Source organism: Homarus americanus, unplaced genomic scaffold (assembly GCF_018991925.1).
Source record: "Homarus americanus isolate GMGI-L3 unplaced genomic scaffold, GMGI_Hamer_2.0 scaffold32159, whole genome shotgun sequence".
NCBI lineage: Eukaryota > Metazoa > Arthropoda > Malacostraca > Decapoda > Nephropidae > Homarus > Homarus americanus.
Genome location: NW_024742776.1, coordinates 148,661 through 164,781, shown reverse-complemented (window position 1 = coordinate 164,781; position 16,121 = coordinate 148,661). Strand labels below are relative to the sequence as shown.

Below are 16,121 nucleotides of genomic sequence, written 5' to 3'. Positions count from 1 at the left end.
CAAGGGCAGGCCAAAAATGACACGGAGAGAGGTGATATGATATGACAGAATCAAGAACCTGACAAGAGAGGATGCAAAAGACCATGCAGCATGAAGAGCTAACCTAACATAACCATGGTTAACCCATGCAAGTGTAGAAAATGGCCATAAAACATTGATGAAGATAATAAGAGGCACAACACTGTTCATGAAACTCACCTCATCGGAATCGTCATCATCCTCTGAGGAACACAACTGAGAGAGATCTATCTCTTCCTCTTCCTCCTCCTCCTCTTCCTCACTTGATGCAACTTCTTCATCATCATGGCCTTCATCATCTTCATCACTCACTGATGTATATGAACCACTCAGCTCATCTGTAAAAGCATGATTATTGAAAAATATGAGGAGACGAGCGATAAACCTGGTAGATGTTTAGATCCTTGCTGTGAAGGAATAACATCATAACTAGAGCTTGAGTATTGCTAATGTTGTCTAATGTGCCTATTTTGTTCATTTATATTTACATTATTCTGCTATAAAATTATTAGGCATTAGCCAAAGCTGAATGTTCTTAAGTAGAGGAGCGCCTGTATTGTATATGTGTGTGTAGACACACAAACACATGCTATAAGAACAGCCCAGTTCCATCCATTGTAAAAATTATCAACAACTTGTAATCAACCATTGTATTCACTCCCAGCCAATCTTACCTTTTTGCACTGTCACTATGTTGAAATGCCCTGTAATATAACCTTCCCCCCACTTAGTTATTATATATCATACTTGTATCACGAGAGACACCTTGCGGGACGCCACAAAACTTGCGTGCCTCCTGTGCTGGCCGCAAAAATGCCGGCAACTTTAAAACTACAAGCAGACATTCTTGGGTACATCCAGGGTGTCATCCACGAATAATAGAGGACCGCAAAATAAATATACATGAATTCCGGGCAAGCTGTACTAATCTGAGTGTTACAAGGAGTGAACATTTTATTTTCTTACATATAATTAACCTTCAAATATAATTTATTGTAGCTTAAATCAGAATCTACCCTCTGTATACCATTAATTTATCAAAGTTAAAAAAATCACAAAAGGACACCAACTCACCATCACTAGCATTGGGAACATCACCATTAACTCTGCGTCGTCTACGGATATTAGCCAATCTAATGCTGCACCCACTTTTCTTTCTTTTAAGAGGCTTTGACTCTGCATTTTCAATTACAAGGTCAGAGTTCTCTTTATCCTCCTTCTGTACTACAGTAGAGTCATTAACATTTTCTTCCTCACTTTTCTGGAAATTAAGATAAAACAATTAACACTTTTCTATACAGAAGCAGTTATAAAAAATGTTGGAAGTTAGCTTCTCAACTACAAAACAATGAATTACATTTATCGGTGTACATAAAAATGAAGGATTGATCCTGAAATTCCATTTCATAATAAGCATTGATCAAGCAACTCATATGCATGTATTAACAAGCTTGCAAGTTTAACACTAGGGTTCCCAGACTCCTCAACTTTATATATACTGTATATACAGTTCCTCCCCGACTTAGGACGGGGTTAGGGACCCAAATCCAGGTCATAAGTCGAAATGGCCGTAAGTCGAAAATGCTTAAATAATACATAGAAAATCTAAAATGGGTGTCTCTTTTTCTTCTCAGCACCACAAAACTCTCACTTTTAAGCTTGCCAGCCATTTTAAAGTGAAGTACAAATGCAAATTTTGTCAGTACACAGCTCAATCACTGACATTGGGACTCAAAAATACGTAATTTGACAAAATTTTGGTACGACTGAGGCGGTCGTATGTCTGGGTGGTCGTAAGTCGAGTAGGTCGTAAGTTGGGGAGGAGCCGTATACACTAGAACTAGGATATAGCCATAGTAAACAGTAGTCAACACACTAGAACTAAGATATAGCCATAACAATCAGTAAACAGACACAAAACTAGGATATATATATAGCAATAGTAATCAGCCATGCTGAATTTATCCACTACAATAAATTAAATATGATATTCTTTCCATTAAAAAGAAAAATGTTTAACCTTTTCATTCTCAGGAAGAAGTCTTGACAGGAATGAGGGATCAACAAGTGAGATGCGTTGCTCCAGGCGACTAGTGACATGGGTAACAAGAGTCATCAACACAGACACGAGAAGGGCTTGTGCCATGCTTGTGTGTGATGACACTGGGGACAAAGATAATCACAGGTCAAAGAGTAAAATCACACAATGAAATAACTAAATTTATTAACTTGTTCTTTTATTCCAAAAGTGTTTCAACATGCATATACAGTATTAAATAAAAGAAGTTTCAGTAAATTAGCTCTGAATTTTGTACCATTATTTTATATAGAAAGCTAAAAAATAAAGTACTGTACAATAAGTCCCCGTTGAACATTAATCCTTTGAACGAATCCCCAGTATAACAAAAGCAAGTTTTTACTCCCCATTTGCTGATTAACCAAAGAATGTTCTACTATTACGAAAGGTAAGTCACCCCCACCTTCCAGCTTTCTCACCCCCACTACCTCAATTAACACCACCTTCCTCCCTCCCTCCCACTCATTCTAATATGACTGCCATTCATGATACAATCTTGTACAACTAAAAATACTTTATTGCCAAACCAGTAAATAAAAGCCAAATGAAAGTTTAACACAGTCGCCATTTGCATACACTCCCTGCTTCACCATAGTAACAGACCAGCTGGGAGCTACCCCGAGCAAGGCCCCCCCCCCCTCCCACACTGAGCCAGCTAACTTGTGTGTAAAGAAATGTATATTCCTTTTATGTGTTTGCCCTGCGGACAATTATTTCTTTACTTTTTTTCACAATATGTATGTAAGATGGTTTGTACATGCAAATTAGTTGAAGAAAGTTACATATATCTACCCAAAAATATGAGTTGAAAAACAACCATAACACCACAGCTTGGCCCAGTAGCCTGGTGGTTACAGTGACAAATCTAACCAGGCTACAGTGCCATGATTAATCACGAATAAACATTATTATAACAGTAAATACTAATAATAACAGTAAATCCAGTGAAATGTGGCAGGGACTGAGGAGAGTTAAGTGCAGATGAAACTCAACTAGCAGTCCCTTGACTCACTTCCCTTACACACACCTGTTGCCAGGTGTATGATCAAAATAAGTATGGGTGAAATACATATCTTGTAGTCTAATTTGAAAACGGTGACAGGCACAGTGATAAACGAATTGTATAAACTATGCATTTACCTACGATAACATGCAGTAATAAGAAACATTGTATCATAACTAGACTGAATGAAATATTCCCATAAACAGCAATTAACTACTGTTTATGTTTCCCACCTCCTCAGGCACCTGTGTCTAGCATAACCGACCGGTCAACCAGTGCTCATGGACCTATAATGTTCTTTGCTCTGTTTTGGGAATGCTTCTTAAAGATGCTTGTGGGAGGCTTCTTAGCCCAGAACCCCCAGATTTTTGGTCCAAAATTTCCAAAATCCGGATTTACCGGGTCCAAATCTTCAAGGGTTTACTATTAAGTTACACACCATTTTTTTACCCAAATAATCCTGAATACTTTATCTAAAAGTTTGGTTAAAGAAATATATCAAAAATAACAAAAGATCTACTATATGATACGGGTGTGAGTGGAGCTGTGTGTTACAGCAAAGACAGTGGTATTTTCCAGGAGTCTGAATGATACATCTCGCAGGAGCTGGATTTATTTACGCAAACACCACTGTACTGCACACATACAATATTGTTCATAATGTAAAAATGTGTACAAATGTACTACTATACTGTATATACTGAACTCAACAGCAGTCACTGTTCACTCGCTTTGAATAGCGCATCACAGTGGTGTGGAGTGAGCTAGCATGGGAGGTCCCACACTGGGGTGGGGGGCCGGGACTCCCGGCCACTACCTTGGTAGTGGTTGGGTGTTGAGTGGAGGCGTCAGGACATGTGTGTCAGTTTTCTATGAATAAATTATATGGGTAGCTTTACTTTTCTTCAACAATGATTGAACAGACTTATTATATTGTTATCCGGGAATACTGTACAGTATTTTACTATAGTCATCACACTAAAAATGGCATAATTATTTCTCCACTACACTGTATGATGCCTGGGTGGCTTGGGACAGTGGATCATGAGTAGCTAATGCCTAGGGAGTGTCCAGTGTTTGAAAAATTGGCACACATATCATGATCCCCGATTGGGTACAGGAACAGTCAGCCATGCCCATCCCCAATCAGGGACAGGGGCAGTTAAAAGGTTAAGGATGTCGAATCCCATTTGATTTTGTCCTTGGTGTTTCTTTTTAATTTTTGAAGTTTTAGCCTCGCTAAACTCATTACTGGGATGTGATCTGATCCACAAATTGCTCCTGGATAGATCTTGGTTATTATTATTGAATTGCTGAATCTTTCCCGAATAAAAATTTAATCTATTTAATTTCTGAGTATGTTGTTCACACTGTACTATAGTGAGACCCGTGTACAGAGATGCCTAGGATGTTGTTCAAACTATCATAGGACAGGACAAATACTTACTTTGCTTTTTGAGCCTTTGAGTACAGATAGATAAAACAGCACATACTGTCACCATGGCTTCAGGAGTCAGACTAAATGGTGCTGTTATCTTGTCTTGAGTTTCTATAGGGGAGTCATGTCCATTTTGGTTTGAGGTTGGTAGGTAGCCATTTGGTGGTAAACCAGAGGGTGGAGGGGATGTCTCTGAGACCTCATTATCAACATCATCATAAGTCTCCAACACTTTCCCAAGCTGAACAAGCACATCCTGACACAACTGAAATTATGGATGAAATTAATTACACCTCTATGATACATGTTGCAGTAGCAATAAATAGTTACAGAATTATGTATTCATAACTTAATCTGGTTTCTCTGTTTACATTTCCTAGGCTAAGTACTTTACATTTGTCCACATTAAATTTCATCTGCCATTTTTCAGACCATCCGAAAATTTTAATTAGATTTTCCTGTAGTTTTGCGGAGTCTTCGTCAAATTTAATTACACGCCCTATTTTGGTGTCGTCAGCAAATTTATTTATGTTGCTGTCTACGCCTATAACTACGTCGTTTATGTATATAATAAATGGTAATGGTCTAAGTACTGAGCCTTGGGTACTCCACTAGCGACATTACCCCAATCGGATTTGGTGCCATTAATACGGACTCTCTGTTTCCTGTCCTGTAACCATGTCCTAATACATCTTAGAACATATCCAATTCCATGAACCTCCATTTACGCATTAGTCTTTCGTGAGGGACCCCGTCAAAGGTTTTGTTAAAGTTGAGGTAAACCACATCATAATCGTGTCTGTCATCCAGTGATTCAAAAACAGTTGAGAAGAATGATAATACATTTGTCAGACATGAACGCCCACTTGTGAAGCCATGTTGGGAATCATTAATCAATTTGTGTTTCTCGGCGTGATTAGAATTGAGTTTGAAATTACTGCTTCCAATAATTTGCCTACCACTGATGTTAAACTAATTGGACAGTAGTTAGAGGACAGTGATCTATTTCTCTTCTTGAAAATCAGTACAGTACAAGTATCACATTTGCTATACTCCAGGACTCTGGCACTTCACCAATTTTTAATGAAATGTTAAATAAGTTTGCTAAGGGCATACTAAGTTCTGCCTTACATTCCTTTAATACTCTGGCAAATATCTCATTGGGACCTGGCAACTTATTAGGTTTTAGTTCATCTATTTGTTTACTAACATCATTACTAGTCACTACAGTACTGAGTACAATTCTGTACAGTATTATATACAAATGAATTTCATGTAATGGTGATGCCGGAATATTATGTCCAAGGGGTGATGAAAGTCAGCAAGAGTTTCTGGCCTGGATATGGTGAAGATATAGGCAATTGTCATTTTGATGTATATTGCATCATAATTAATCATACATTAAAAAAAGTTAACTGTATCAGCATTTATCTTATGGTAATTCAAAATTTTCTCTTTCACTATTGAAAACTTTCATTCTATCATGCAGAGTGACCAGTATCATGAACACCACTCACACTCCCATCTTTTACTGTCATTCATTCTCTTTGCTTTTAATATCACATAATTATATAAAGACTGACCCTTGCAACCTCCTCAGTGGCTCTGTTATTAACAAAGCATGAGACAAGAGTGAGAGAAGTATGCAGGAACATCTTGTGGTAGTGAGAAGGTGTCTTGTTACCTTCCTCCTCCACTCCATTCTCATAGATTGCCCGACTCTTGTCCAGCAGCCTCTTTAAGTTGCCTTCAGCTCCTTCAAAACTCTTCTCACATGTAAGTCTGTAGGATAACAATTCAATTTAAAATCACTTGTTTTTAATATTTTATATTTTAATTTTCTTTTTAATCTCTGGAACTGCAAAACATAATAAAACATTCAACTTACATAATTTGCAGTTAAGCAGCAAAGTTTGCTGTATACTAATACAATGAAGGAGATTGCAAAGATAACAAGATGCCCATGGCCATAAACTGCAGTATTGTATAAACATATTTACCTAAGTGAAAGCTGCAAGTGCTTGTCTATCTGACCAAATCAGTTTCAAATCACACAAAAGAAGCGTGAATGCCAACAACAGCATTCTTCAGAAACAGCATAAACTAAATTTTAAGAAAATAGGTTCAATTCTAAAAAAAAAAAAAAAAAACGTCAACTTGGAAAGAAAGCATTGAAAACAATAAAGGACAATGCAATGATATCACCTTCACATACCCTGTAATTATGTATAAACACCAAAGTTGGTAGTAGTCGATTAGAGTACAGACCAGTCAAATATCAGTAGCCATGGAGGCAAGCTAAGAAATACTGTAAATTTTAAAATTTTGCTAAATTTCAGTATATCCAGGGATGTAATTACCACAAGCAATTGATCAATCAATCAATAGGAACCTTTCCATAAACCAGGGAGTGTCTGTACTATAGTACAGTACAGTTCATTAATTTTTTATATAAAATATATTACCTGATTTATTATTAAAATATATACAGTATTTTCTAACAAAGCCTGAGGTACAAATTGTAACTTAAGTTCATGACAGTAAGTTAAAATCAACTTACGCTCTTAGGTAGTGTGCTGCAGCTAGTAGAGATTGGTCACTTGTAGTGTAGACAGTTGCCAGGTTACTGTGAGTCAGGCCACCTTCTGGGTAATAGTGCAATGCCTGGTGGTCAAGACACAAATAAGTCATAGAATTATAGAATATCTAAACTCCCAATATATATCATGACATGTAACACAAAATAATACACCACACTCTTACCTCAAGTCCTCTACTACACACCACAATACCCAAACACCTTTTAAAGACAGTATTCAATGCATCACTCTCAATTACACAATATCCTTCCATGTGAAAATTTCCTTATTGTTTTTTAAACCAATCTTTAATTTCCTCTGCACATATCCTCACTCTCCTCCAGAAAACTTAAACAGTGCCATTATTTCCTCATCCATCACTGTTATTCCCATAAATTTCCACAACTACAAATAATGCCCTCAGCAAACATCAACTCTGATCATATACGTACCGAATTGGCAGGACGTTGTCTGAATCATGGGTATCTAAACAGTAGAGAGGTTATAATGAAACAACTTTGTCGGGGACAACATTAAACGAGGACTTACTGTATTACAATCGACTTACTTTCCTCCTAATTGTCAATCCTTTTATCCCAACTCAGACTCCTAGATGGAATGTGATCAATTCAAATTGGTCAAATATGCAAAACACACAAGTAAATCCTAATAACAGTGATGCAAAAGCATTTAATGTGAAACTCTCCACGTGGGTTATAACATGACACTTGGACTGACCTGAAGGTAATATCGGACAGGAAGGTGGTGTGGAGGCGGAGATGGGAGGTCCAACATGTAACGGGTTAAGTCGCCCAGACATGTGAGGCACCTGTGTATGGAGTCACTACCACTTTCTCCAGTTGGGGAAGCTACCGTGCTATCCTCGTCATCTATAATGTATTTATCTATTAATACATGAGGAATTTGTCACTGTACCAAACATTATCCAAGAAATAATAAAAAAAGGTGTTCTTGTTGTGCTCCTAACCAGGGTATAAGCAATAAAATGCAAAGGGGCAATGAAGGAACATAATAGGTTGCTGGAGCAGAATGCTTTAATCCAAAGGGACTTGATGAAGTATTTACGAGAAGTGAATTATGCCCAAATTTTACATATAAGTTACAGTATGTGAATTAGGAGTCAGGGTGACACACCTGGGGGAAGTAATGGAACAAAATACTATATATTAAGAAGATATTAATTGCTCAATGGTGTGGTCTGGCCTAAAAAAAGAAAGGTGGTGTGGCAATTACCATATCACTGAGAACAAAGAAACAAATAGATAAATACAGAAGCAAGATCTTTAGAATTATGGGCTTAATGTGCAGGAGGACAGTGGGGTCTCATTTTGTGCGAGTATATTGTACCGGTACACGTCCACGCATCAGAAAAAGCGATGCCCTTTAATGTGTGTTAAAATCACTATATTGTACTGCACTCACCAGACCTTTACTCTAAAATAACTTTGAATAACACACTTAACTTTCCAAAAGCGATACATAATGCCATATAAACTGCAAATACTGCATGGGTCAAGCTTTGGCCGGGTAGGGTAATGTTCGGTGTCACCCCGGGTATATCACATTTTTAATATACAGTATTTGTTTCTAATTATTTGTGAGAGTATTTTACCATTATCATTTATTTGTATGTGTTTTGTGTGTGTGTGTCTACACACACACACACACAAAACACATATATACAATACAGATAAAAGAAATAATTGTCCTAAGGGCAAACACATGAAGGGAATATACATTTCTTTGTACACATGTAAAAATTTACCCCCCCCCCCTCCACCGGTCAGCAAATATTTTTCGCGGATTTGGCGATTCGCAGCCATTTTGAGAACCCAAGCCCCGCAAATTTTTTGGGGGCCCCCCCTGTATATCAATCAATGCTCCTCCCCACCCTGCTATATGGCAGTGAGACATGGATCAAGGAACTTGAAAGCTTTCACAACATAGTTTATGTTCCATACTACGAGTTCGCTGGGAAAACAAGAGGACAAATGCCAGTATTCTCGCTGACACTAACTGTAGCAACATTGAGGCTACCATTGTTCATGAACAAATACGTTGGACTGGCCATGTTACCCGCATGGATGACAGGAGACTTGGCAAAGCGGCTTCTCTACAGTCACCTAACGAATGCTAAACATAACACTGGCGGGAAATGGAAAAGGTACAAGGATACGGTAGTCTTAAAACAAACCTAAAAAAGTGCCACGTGAGAAGGTGTCAATACTTTCGAGTTTGTCCAACTACATACCAAGGCAGACAAGCACCAGAGCCGGAAAGACACTATCGCCGCCCCTCCCACACTAAATGTACCCCTCTACGGGTGCTACGTCTGTGCCGGTTCCGTATTGGTCTCTAGAGTCACCTCAGAGCTCACCAGCGAAGGTGACATCACTAATAACTCATATCACTGTATCATAGCTGGATGATCGTCATATTCGATTCCATGTGACAGCAAAGTAGATCTAATTCACCCACTTCACACCAGGACAAGATCTTATTCACTCTATATATTCCATCTGGTTAACCTGGACCAACCAAACCTCCCCTTATCCTGCAAGTATATAAAAGGTATTACCTTATAAATAATAAATGTCCCAGTCCATAAAATAAATTTCAAAATATAAAAATAATACAAAAATAAACAAAAGCTTCCCTTTAGGTGGTCTCATTTATTTACATCAAACTTTTGTATTTGCACTCTTTCTTCCCAGCTTAATTGCAATAGCGAAATGAGTTTAAGACGATGTTATAATACATTTGTTATAAAAAATAACAGATAATCAGTTTGAAAAAATAAAATAAACTTACACCGTATAGTACTGTACTGTAGTGTATATACAAACCATTATTGGGATAAGGCAAAAGGTCTGCAAGGCGGAACTGTGGTTGGGATGTGCATGTGAAGGAGTGGAGCAGCTGGTGGTAGTAGGCCACTCCCGTCCACAGGTGGTTGTGTACCCAACATGCTTCACCACTGGTCCATGCATTACCCTGAAGCAAATATTAAACTGATGAGTAAAACTTACTCGATATTTGGGCCATGTAACAAAAAAAATCTATCATAAAAATGGACATTTAGTGAATTTAGATCCTCCTCCAGACATAATCAATAAATACCCATACCTTTCTCATTTTCTTTGCTGCAGTAAGTGGTTCATAGTATACTTTACGCCAGAGTATCTCCTCCATGCGGCGTGCCTGGGGACTGGGGGCCAGTAAAATAACTCTTTCGCACGCATCTCTCAGTCTGGCCCGTACCCCAACAGACTGTGCTGTGAACAAGGCCCCCACCACCCCAGCCTCACCCAGTGCTGCATTAGCACGACGAACACACTCGCTCACATGCCTGAGAATAAATAAAATAAAATTAATAATAATAATTAGCAAGAAAAAATATCAAAAGTACCCACTAAAATAATAATCTTGTAAGCATTTGAAAAAATACAGTACCTTACTCCGAGAACAACAAGTGATTGTAACTTTCTTTCAGACAACAACTGGCACATCTCGGAGAATTTATTCAGGATCATTATGGTATCAAATTTATCTCTCTAACCCAATCAGAAGTTCAAAACAAATGCTGTGAGGAAGGGAGGTAAGGAGGGAGAGGGAAATGGGTCCATTGGAGGGTAAATGTTACAGCACTTCTCCCCCAGCAAAAGGTTGCCTCTCACTCAGTGTTTGTCAGCAATTCCTGCCTCATTCATGATACAATATTGTTTATTTGTTATTCATTACATAGTAAAGATATGCTACTATAATAATCTATGCTTATTAATACCTGTACCCTTCATATACATAAACGTGTACAATATACAGCACTATGTACACTACTGTACAGTATATACCTTATAGGTAAAAAATAATGTTATCAGAAACACATTTCCATACAGCAATGGTACAAAATTCATTTCTCTAACACAATCAAAGCAGATGTTGTGAATAAATGTTTACTAAATACACTTTTTTGCTAGCATCCTCGCGCCTCAAAAATACCTTAGCTTTCGTCTTTATTCAAGACATCTTCAGGTCATGAGACCCATTAAATCCCCACTCAACAATGGGTGACCTGTCATTGCCTCAGGTTAGGTTAGTAACATGACCCAATAATCCCCCACCCAACCTCCATCACAAGTGTTAAGATGTAATTACAGTTATGTATCAGTCAGCTGATTGAAGTGTCTGCCTACTCCAGGCTAAAGATGACAGGATCTGTTGGCAAGTACAGTATATGCAGTATAGTAGTACAGTACAGGAGCTCCAGGACTTACAAACTAACACCGATATGAACTGGGTAAAACTTGAAATTTACAGTACAGGTATTTTATTTACCTAATGACTTATTTTTTACTTTCATTTACTGTATTTTGTCATTCTATTTCTCCTTTTGTCTTAAATTAAGTGATTTTAGATGTATATAAGGACTTAGGCTATGATATAGTGGGATTTTAAACATTGTGTTGTAAGTACAGTATATGAACCTCATCATTTATAGCGACACAGAATAGGTTTAAGAACCGATTATGCCAAGAGAAAAAAATAAGGAAAAGAATCATGGAAGTGAAGCCTATAACATAAAAAACAAGACAGTCAAGCCAATATTTTTGGTAACACCTGATGTGAGGCTCTGTAGTTTTTTTAAAGTTAACCAATACTAGATTCAAAATGTATTAGTTTAGTAGCACTTGTAAACACATGGAACCATGGGAGAATTATCAGCTGAACATTTATGGTAAATAGTTCATTTCTTCACAAACAATGCACATAGACATGATATGACAGCGATATAATCAGTTTTTTGCCACTTTTTATCCTGTAACTTCCCTCATCTTTAATGCACTGCCCACTAAAGGTGATTTATGATTGCAGAGAATAACGGGAAAAAATATTGAAATTTAAAGGATTTTTTTTTATTAGTTACGACGTAGTTACTATCATTCAAACAATGGTAAATCTTCACTATCGGAGAACACACGCATCTTAAGAATTTTATCTTTGCAATCAACACTTCAGACAATTCTAAGACACTTTTCTTCTCTGACGTTTCCCTCGCAAATAACTTAACCTAACCGCCTAACACGGGGGCTTCGATCTGCTCCCCTGGATCCCCCGACATATACTGTATAAGTGTCTTTGAATTGTCTAACCTACCTATAGTAAAGATAATATTCTAGCAAAGGTGAAGGAGACTGTTAGCACCAGATCTTACTCATGGAATTGAACCAAAACTTCTGGAAATACTATTTGATGATACTCAACATGAAAATGGAAGCAAGAATGCAGAAAACCTATTGGAACCTGATCTAACCAACCTAAAGCTCTGGTTACATTTTTGTGCAATAAATCCATGATTCCATTTCATCCTCAGGCAATAAGTCAAGGGTACAATCCACACACTGGTGAAAGGAACCATTGGTCAGGCACCCAACTCGTGCGGCTAGTTTGAGCTCATTTGGAGAGCAGAATTGCTTCATTGTATGTTTCTATGGCAGCATTAACCACTTTAGTGAGATGTGTGGTCCTGTTAAAGAAGACCAAGACAAGAAAGAAACAATTGTGGGGACTAACAGTATCCATAATGAAAATTTAGTGTGCGTTTGTAAAGTCTAAGCGATGTTTGTTTCCAAAGGTGATGCAAGTACGCGAGTGTCAAATGACATTCCTGTCGTAATGTATTCTTATTACTACTTTTTATTTACTATGACATTCTTGCTCATGTTTCGCTATTGAAATACACTCTTTATATTTTTGGTACATTTTAACATTAATAAGAAAAAATAAGAACCGTAAATTTTATTAATACAATACTGTCTATAGCAAACGTCAACCCACCATACCGTGGATTTTCAGACGCTCCGTATCGTTCCACTTTCGACAACAAATAAGTTGTCACTGTAGAGACGTCTTCAGGAGTTCATCGTTGAAAAATCAAAGCTACGGTGAATTTATTTTGGGTAGAAACTCATGTGTGACCACAGCTTATCCTTACATAACCAAGCTAACCTCGCCTAACTTGCCAACCTGTGCATTGTGGTTTTGATTTTCTTACTATCATCCAAACAACATCTCTAGAAATAATGAATGAATTCAATCCGATTAATACAGTATTGATGACTGGCCCATGAATGAGTTATTTGTTTTACTGTTTACTTTCTTATTTTATTTTCATCAGTGTGTTCTGATATGATAATGATTGTTTGTGCAAATGCTTTGTTGGTAGATTTTGTAATTTAGCACCTAAACGGACAATACTTTGTGTTCTTATCGGTAATGTCGCGGTCAAGTCTCATCCCTGGATGTAAAGAGTCAATCAGCTTGATCAACGCCGATGCTCAGGGTATGCTTAAGAAACACTTGGTACGGACGGCTGCTCTCACGTCGACAAAAAATGTAAAATTAAGTAGGTTAGGCAGGTTTGTTTGGTTAGACTGGTGCGGTCTTCTAACATCACTTCTGCTGCTTGTTTTTCATATAAGCTAAGGTTAGGTTAGGTTAGGTTAGGTTATGTTTAATTTAGAAACAACTACTTTTTCAATATATTTGCACAAACTACGAGTGTCACTAAAAACAAAGCGAAATTGCGGCGTTTTAATAATCGTTTTCAATGAAAAATCGGCCGCGAGTCAGTCGTCAATAATTACCTTCAATCCAATGTAAATGGTAATAAACATGCCTGATCTGAGATCGCTGTTGTTTCTTGACATGTAAACAAAGACCCGCAGATGCTACCACATAGCAGACACGCAGTGGCTCCTGAATGTACCTCAACCTGCTCCAGTGTTGGTCAAGTCTGGCCTTGAAACAGCTCACACTCGGTGCCTTCACAACACTCTCTCGCAGGTTGTTCCACGAGTTCACAACTCTCACTCCGAAAAGGTTTGCCTTCTCCTCCACTTTTACTATATTTTTCATTAGATAGCTGGATAACCCAGACGATTAATCTTACCTATTACTGCTGTACATCAGTAATGTAAACTATACCATTGCCCTGAACCTAACCCTTAAAATAAGTTATCAAACAGTCACAATCTTAAGTCAGTAAATCAGTAATAAAAGTTTTGATTGATAAAAAATAACAGTATAAAAGTAAATAAGATAAATTTTAGAGGCAAGCAACAAAGTACACACTTGTCTGGTATATTACAAGACTGTACCACCAAGTGAGCACCAACTATAACATGGTACAGTAGTGTGGCAGAGGGCAGTTTATCTTTACAACCTTTCACTTAACCTAACACTTTTGGGGGGGATTTCCGGGCACTTCGCCTCCTTTCACGAGGGCCAAGTTAATAAATATTAAGGATAATACAGGTAATAGATACTAACAGGTCCTTATAAACACAAGAATTTTGTTAAGTTTCACTTCACATCCTTGACCCGATGTTGTTGCAGGCTGACTAAGAAAGACGACTTCCACTAATATTAGATGCCCCACTTACTTGGTAAGCTTTTTAACTTGCTCCAGGTTGTCAGCCCTCTCCCCTGTAGTCAGTGTTGATCTCTTCATGGCCCTGTTGCTTCATCATATCACAATCCTTCGAGAATTGCGACGAGAGATGTTCCCGTACGTGTCATCGGACATCCTCCACCAGGTCCCGAGGTGATAAGGAGCCTTGAGTGTCGTACCTCTCACTTATACTCGAATCTCTTATAAAACAGACAAACATGTTTGCATGGAAGATTTTACGTTAATAATAAAAATAGCCTTATAAATTGTGAAAATCAGTCGTAAGGTTCATTTGAGCACCAGCCTCCTAATGTTCTAAATTTTCTGGAACTGAACGGAAATATTATATATATACTCTCTCTCTGTATATATATATATATATATATATATATATATATATATATATATATATATATATATATATATATATATATATATATATTGTATTGCCTATAATAATATTGGTAACCACTGGTTCCCAACGGCCAGGGTCGTGTGTACAGCAGTAGATATCTCACAAGAGTTGTCCACTTCCCCCTGGCTGTCCCGCCAGTCCCCGACGGTCGGTGTCAGTGTACAGACACACAACAGGCAGGTAGAGTTCCACCAGGACACAGAAACACTTCTGTGCACTGTAGTCTTTTTTAATAAACAGTAATCCTTCACAACACTGTTAACAGGGTAATGTGACCGATCGCCCAAGCGGCTAACGAGCCGATCAGTGGTGAAGAGGATAAAGGTAAAAGTTCAGATTAACTCCACACTTCAAATCTCTAGTCAGCACACTACCAGTATACAATTCCTTAGTCTTCTCACTTTATATTAATCCCAACAATTCCACAATACTTGCACAACAATTGTCTTCAGTTGTTCTGCTAGGCTTACACCCGTATTATTAAACATCTTCCCTTGAAGAGGTTCGTCGTGTCGTAAACCCTATGTTAAATGTGAAGGATCTTTGCTGGCGGGAACATTAACTAATATTACTGAAATATGAAGCGGTAGCTAGTACCTGCTTCTCGTCACCCTCTTCATAATTGTTTTGTTAGTTTTATTGAATATTTCTAGTCAATACGATTGGTAATTTTATAAATCTATTTTTCTTTACATTATTATGACATTACAAAAGCTGTGTTTCCTGTCAGTGCCAAATGCAAGCTGCTGGAGTCATCTCTTACTAACGCTGGTACTAATCAGGAAAGCACATCTAAGGTAATTTATGAAACTTTTTAGCAGTTTTATAAGTGAGTTTCTGCCTGAAAAATATAAACTAGCGACGTTCTTGCCTAGACATATTAAAATGGATAAAGGCAAATTTCACTGAGAAAATCGTCACCAAACCTTATTCGGCATATATTAATTAAGTACAATGAAGTTACTTAATTATTTTTTTATCAGTCTTTAACCATGACAATAGTTATTGATGATACCTACAATGTATTCAGTCGTCCTGTGGTAGGGGGTGGGGACTTTTTATATATATCGAGACTGAGTGAAGTTTCTCCTCTTATTTTCCTCTTAAGAATTTTCCTAAT

The 16,121-nt window shown here is 37.6% G+C and overlaps 1 protein-coding gene across 1 annotated transcript in view; it reads right to left on the bottom strand.

The window, feature by feature from the left end:
• The window catches only part of LOC121877043 (protein SMG5-like), a 29,291-nt gene extending 14,539 nt beyond the window's left edge, over positions 1-14,752 (bottom strand). Inside the window, exons 1-10 of the mRNA XM_042382655.1 lie at positions 14,579-14,752; positions 10,263-10,485; positions 9,983-10,130; positions 7,854-8,005; positions 7,097-7,200; positions 6,120-6,318; positions 4,546-4,801; positions 2,039-2,181; positions 1,093-1,279; positions 199-356 (exon numbers count right to left, since the gene is read on the bottom strand). Of these exons, the coding sequence (XP_042238589.1) occupies positions 199-356; positions 1,093-1,279; positions 2,039-2,181; positions 4,546-4,801; positions 6,120-6,318; positions 7,097-7,200; positions 7,854-8,005; positions 9,983-10,130; positions 10,263-10,485; positions 14,579-14,646 (1,638 nt within the window). The 5' untranslated portion in view covers positions 14,647-14,752. The remainder of the gene's footprint in view (positions 1-198; positions 357-1,092; positions 1,280-2,038; positions 2,182-4,545; positions 4,802-6,119; positions 6,319-7,096; positions 7,201-7,853; positions 8,006-9,982; positions 10,131-10,262; positions 10,486-14,578) is intronic.
• Positions 14,753-16,121: the final 1,369 nt, after the last annotated feature.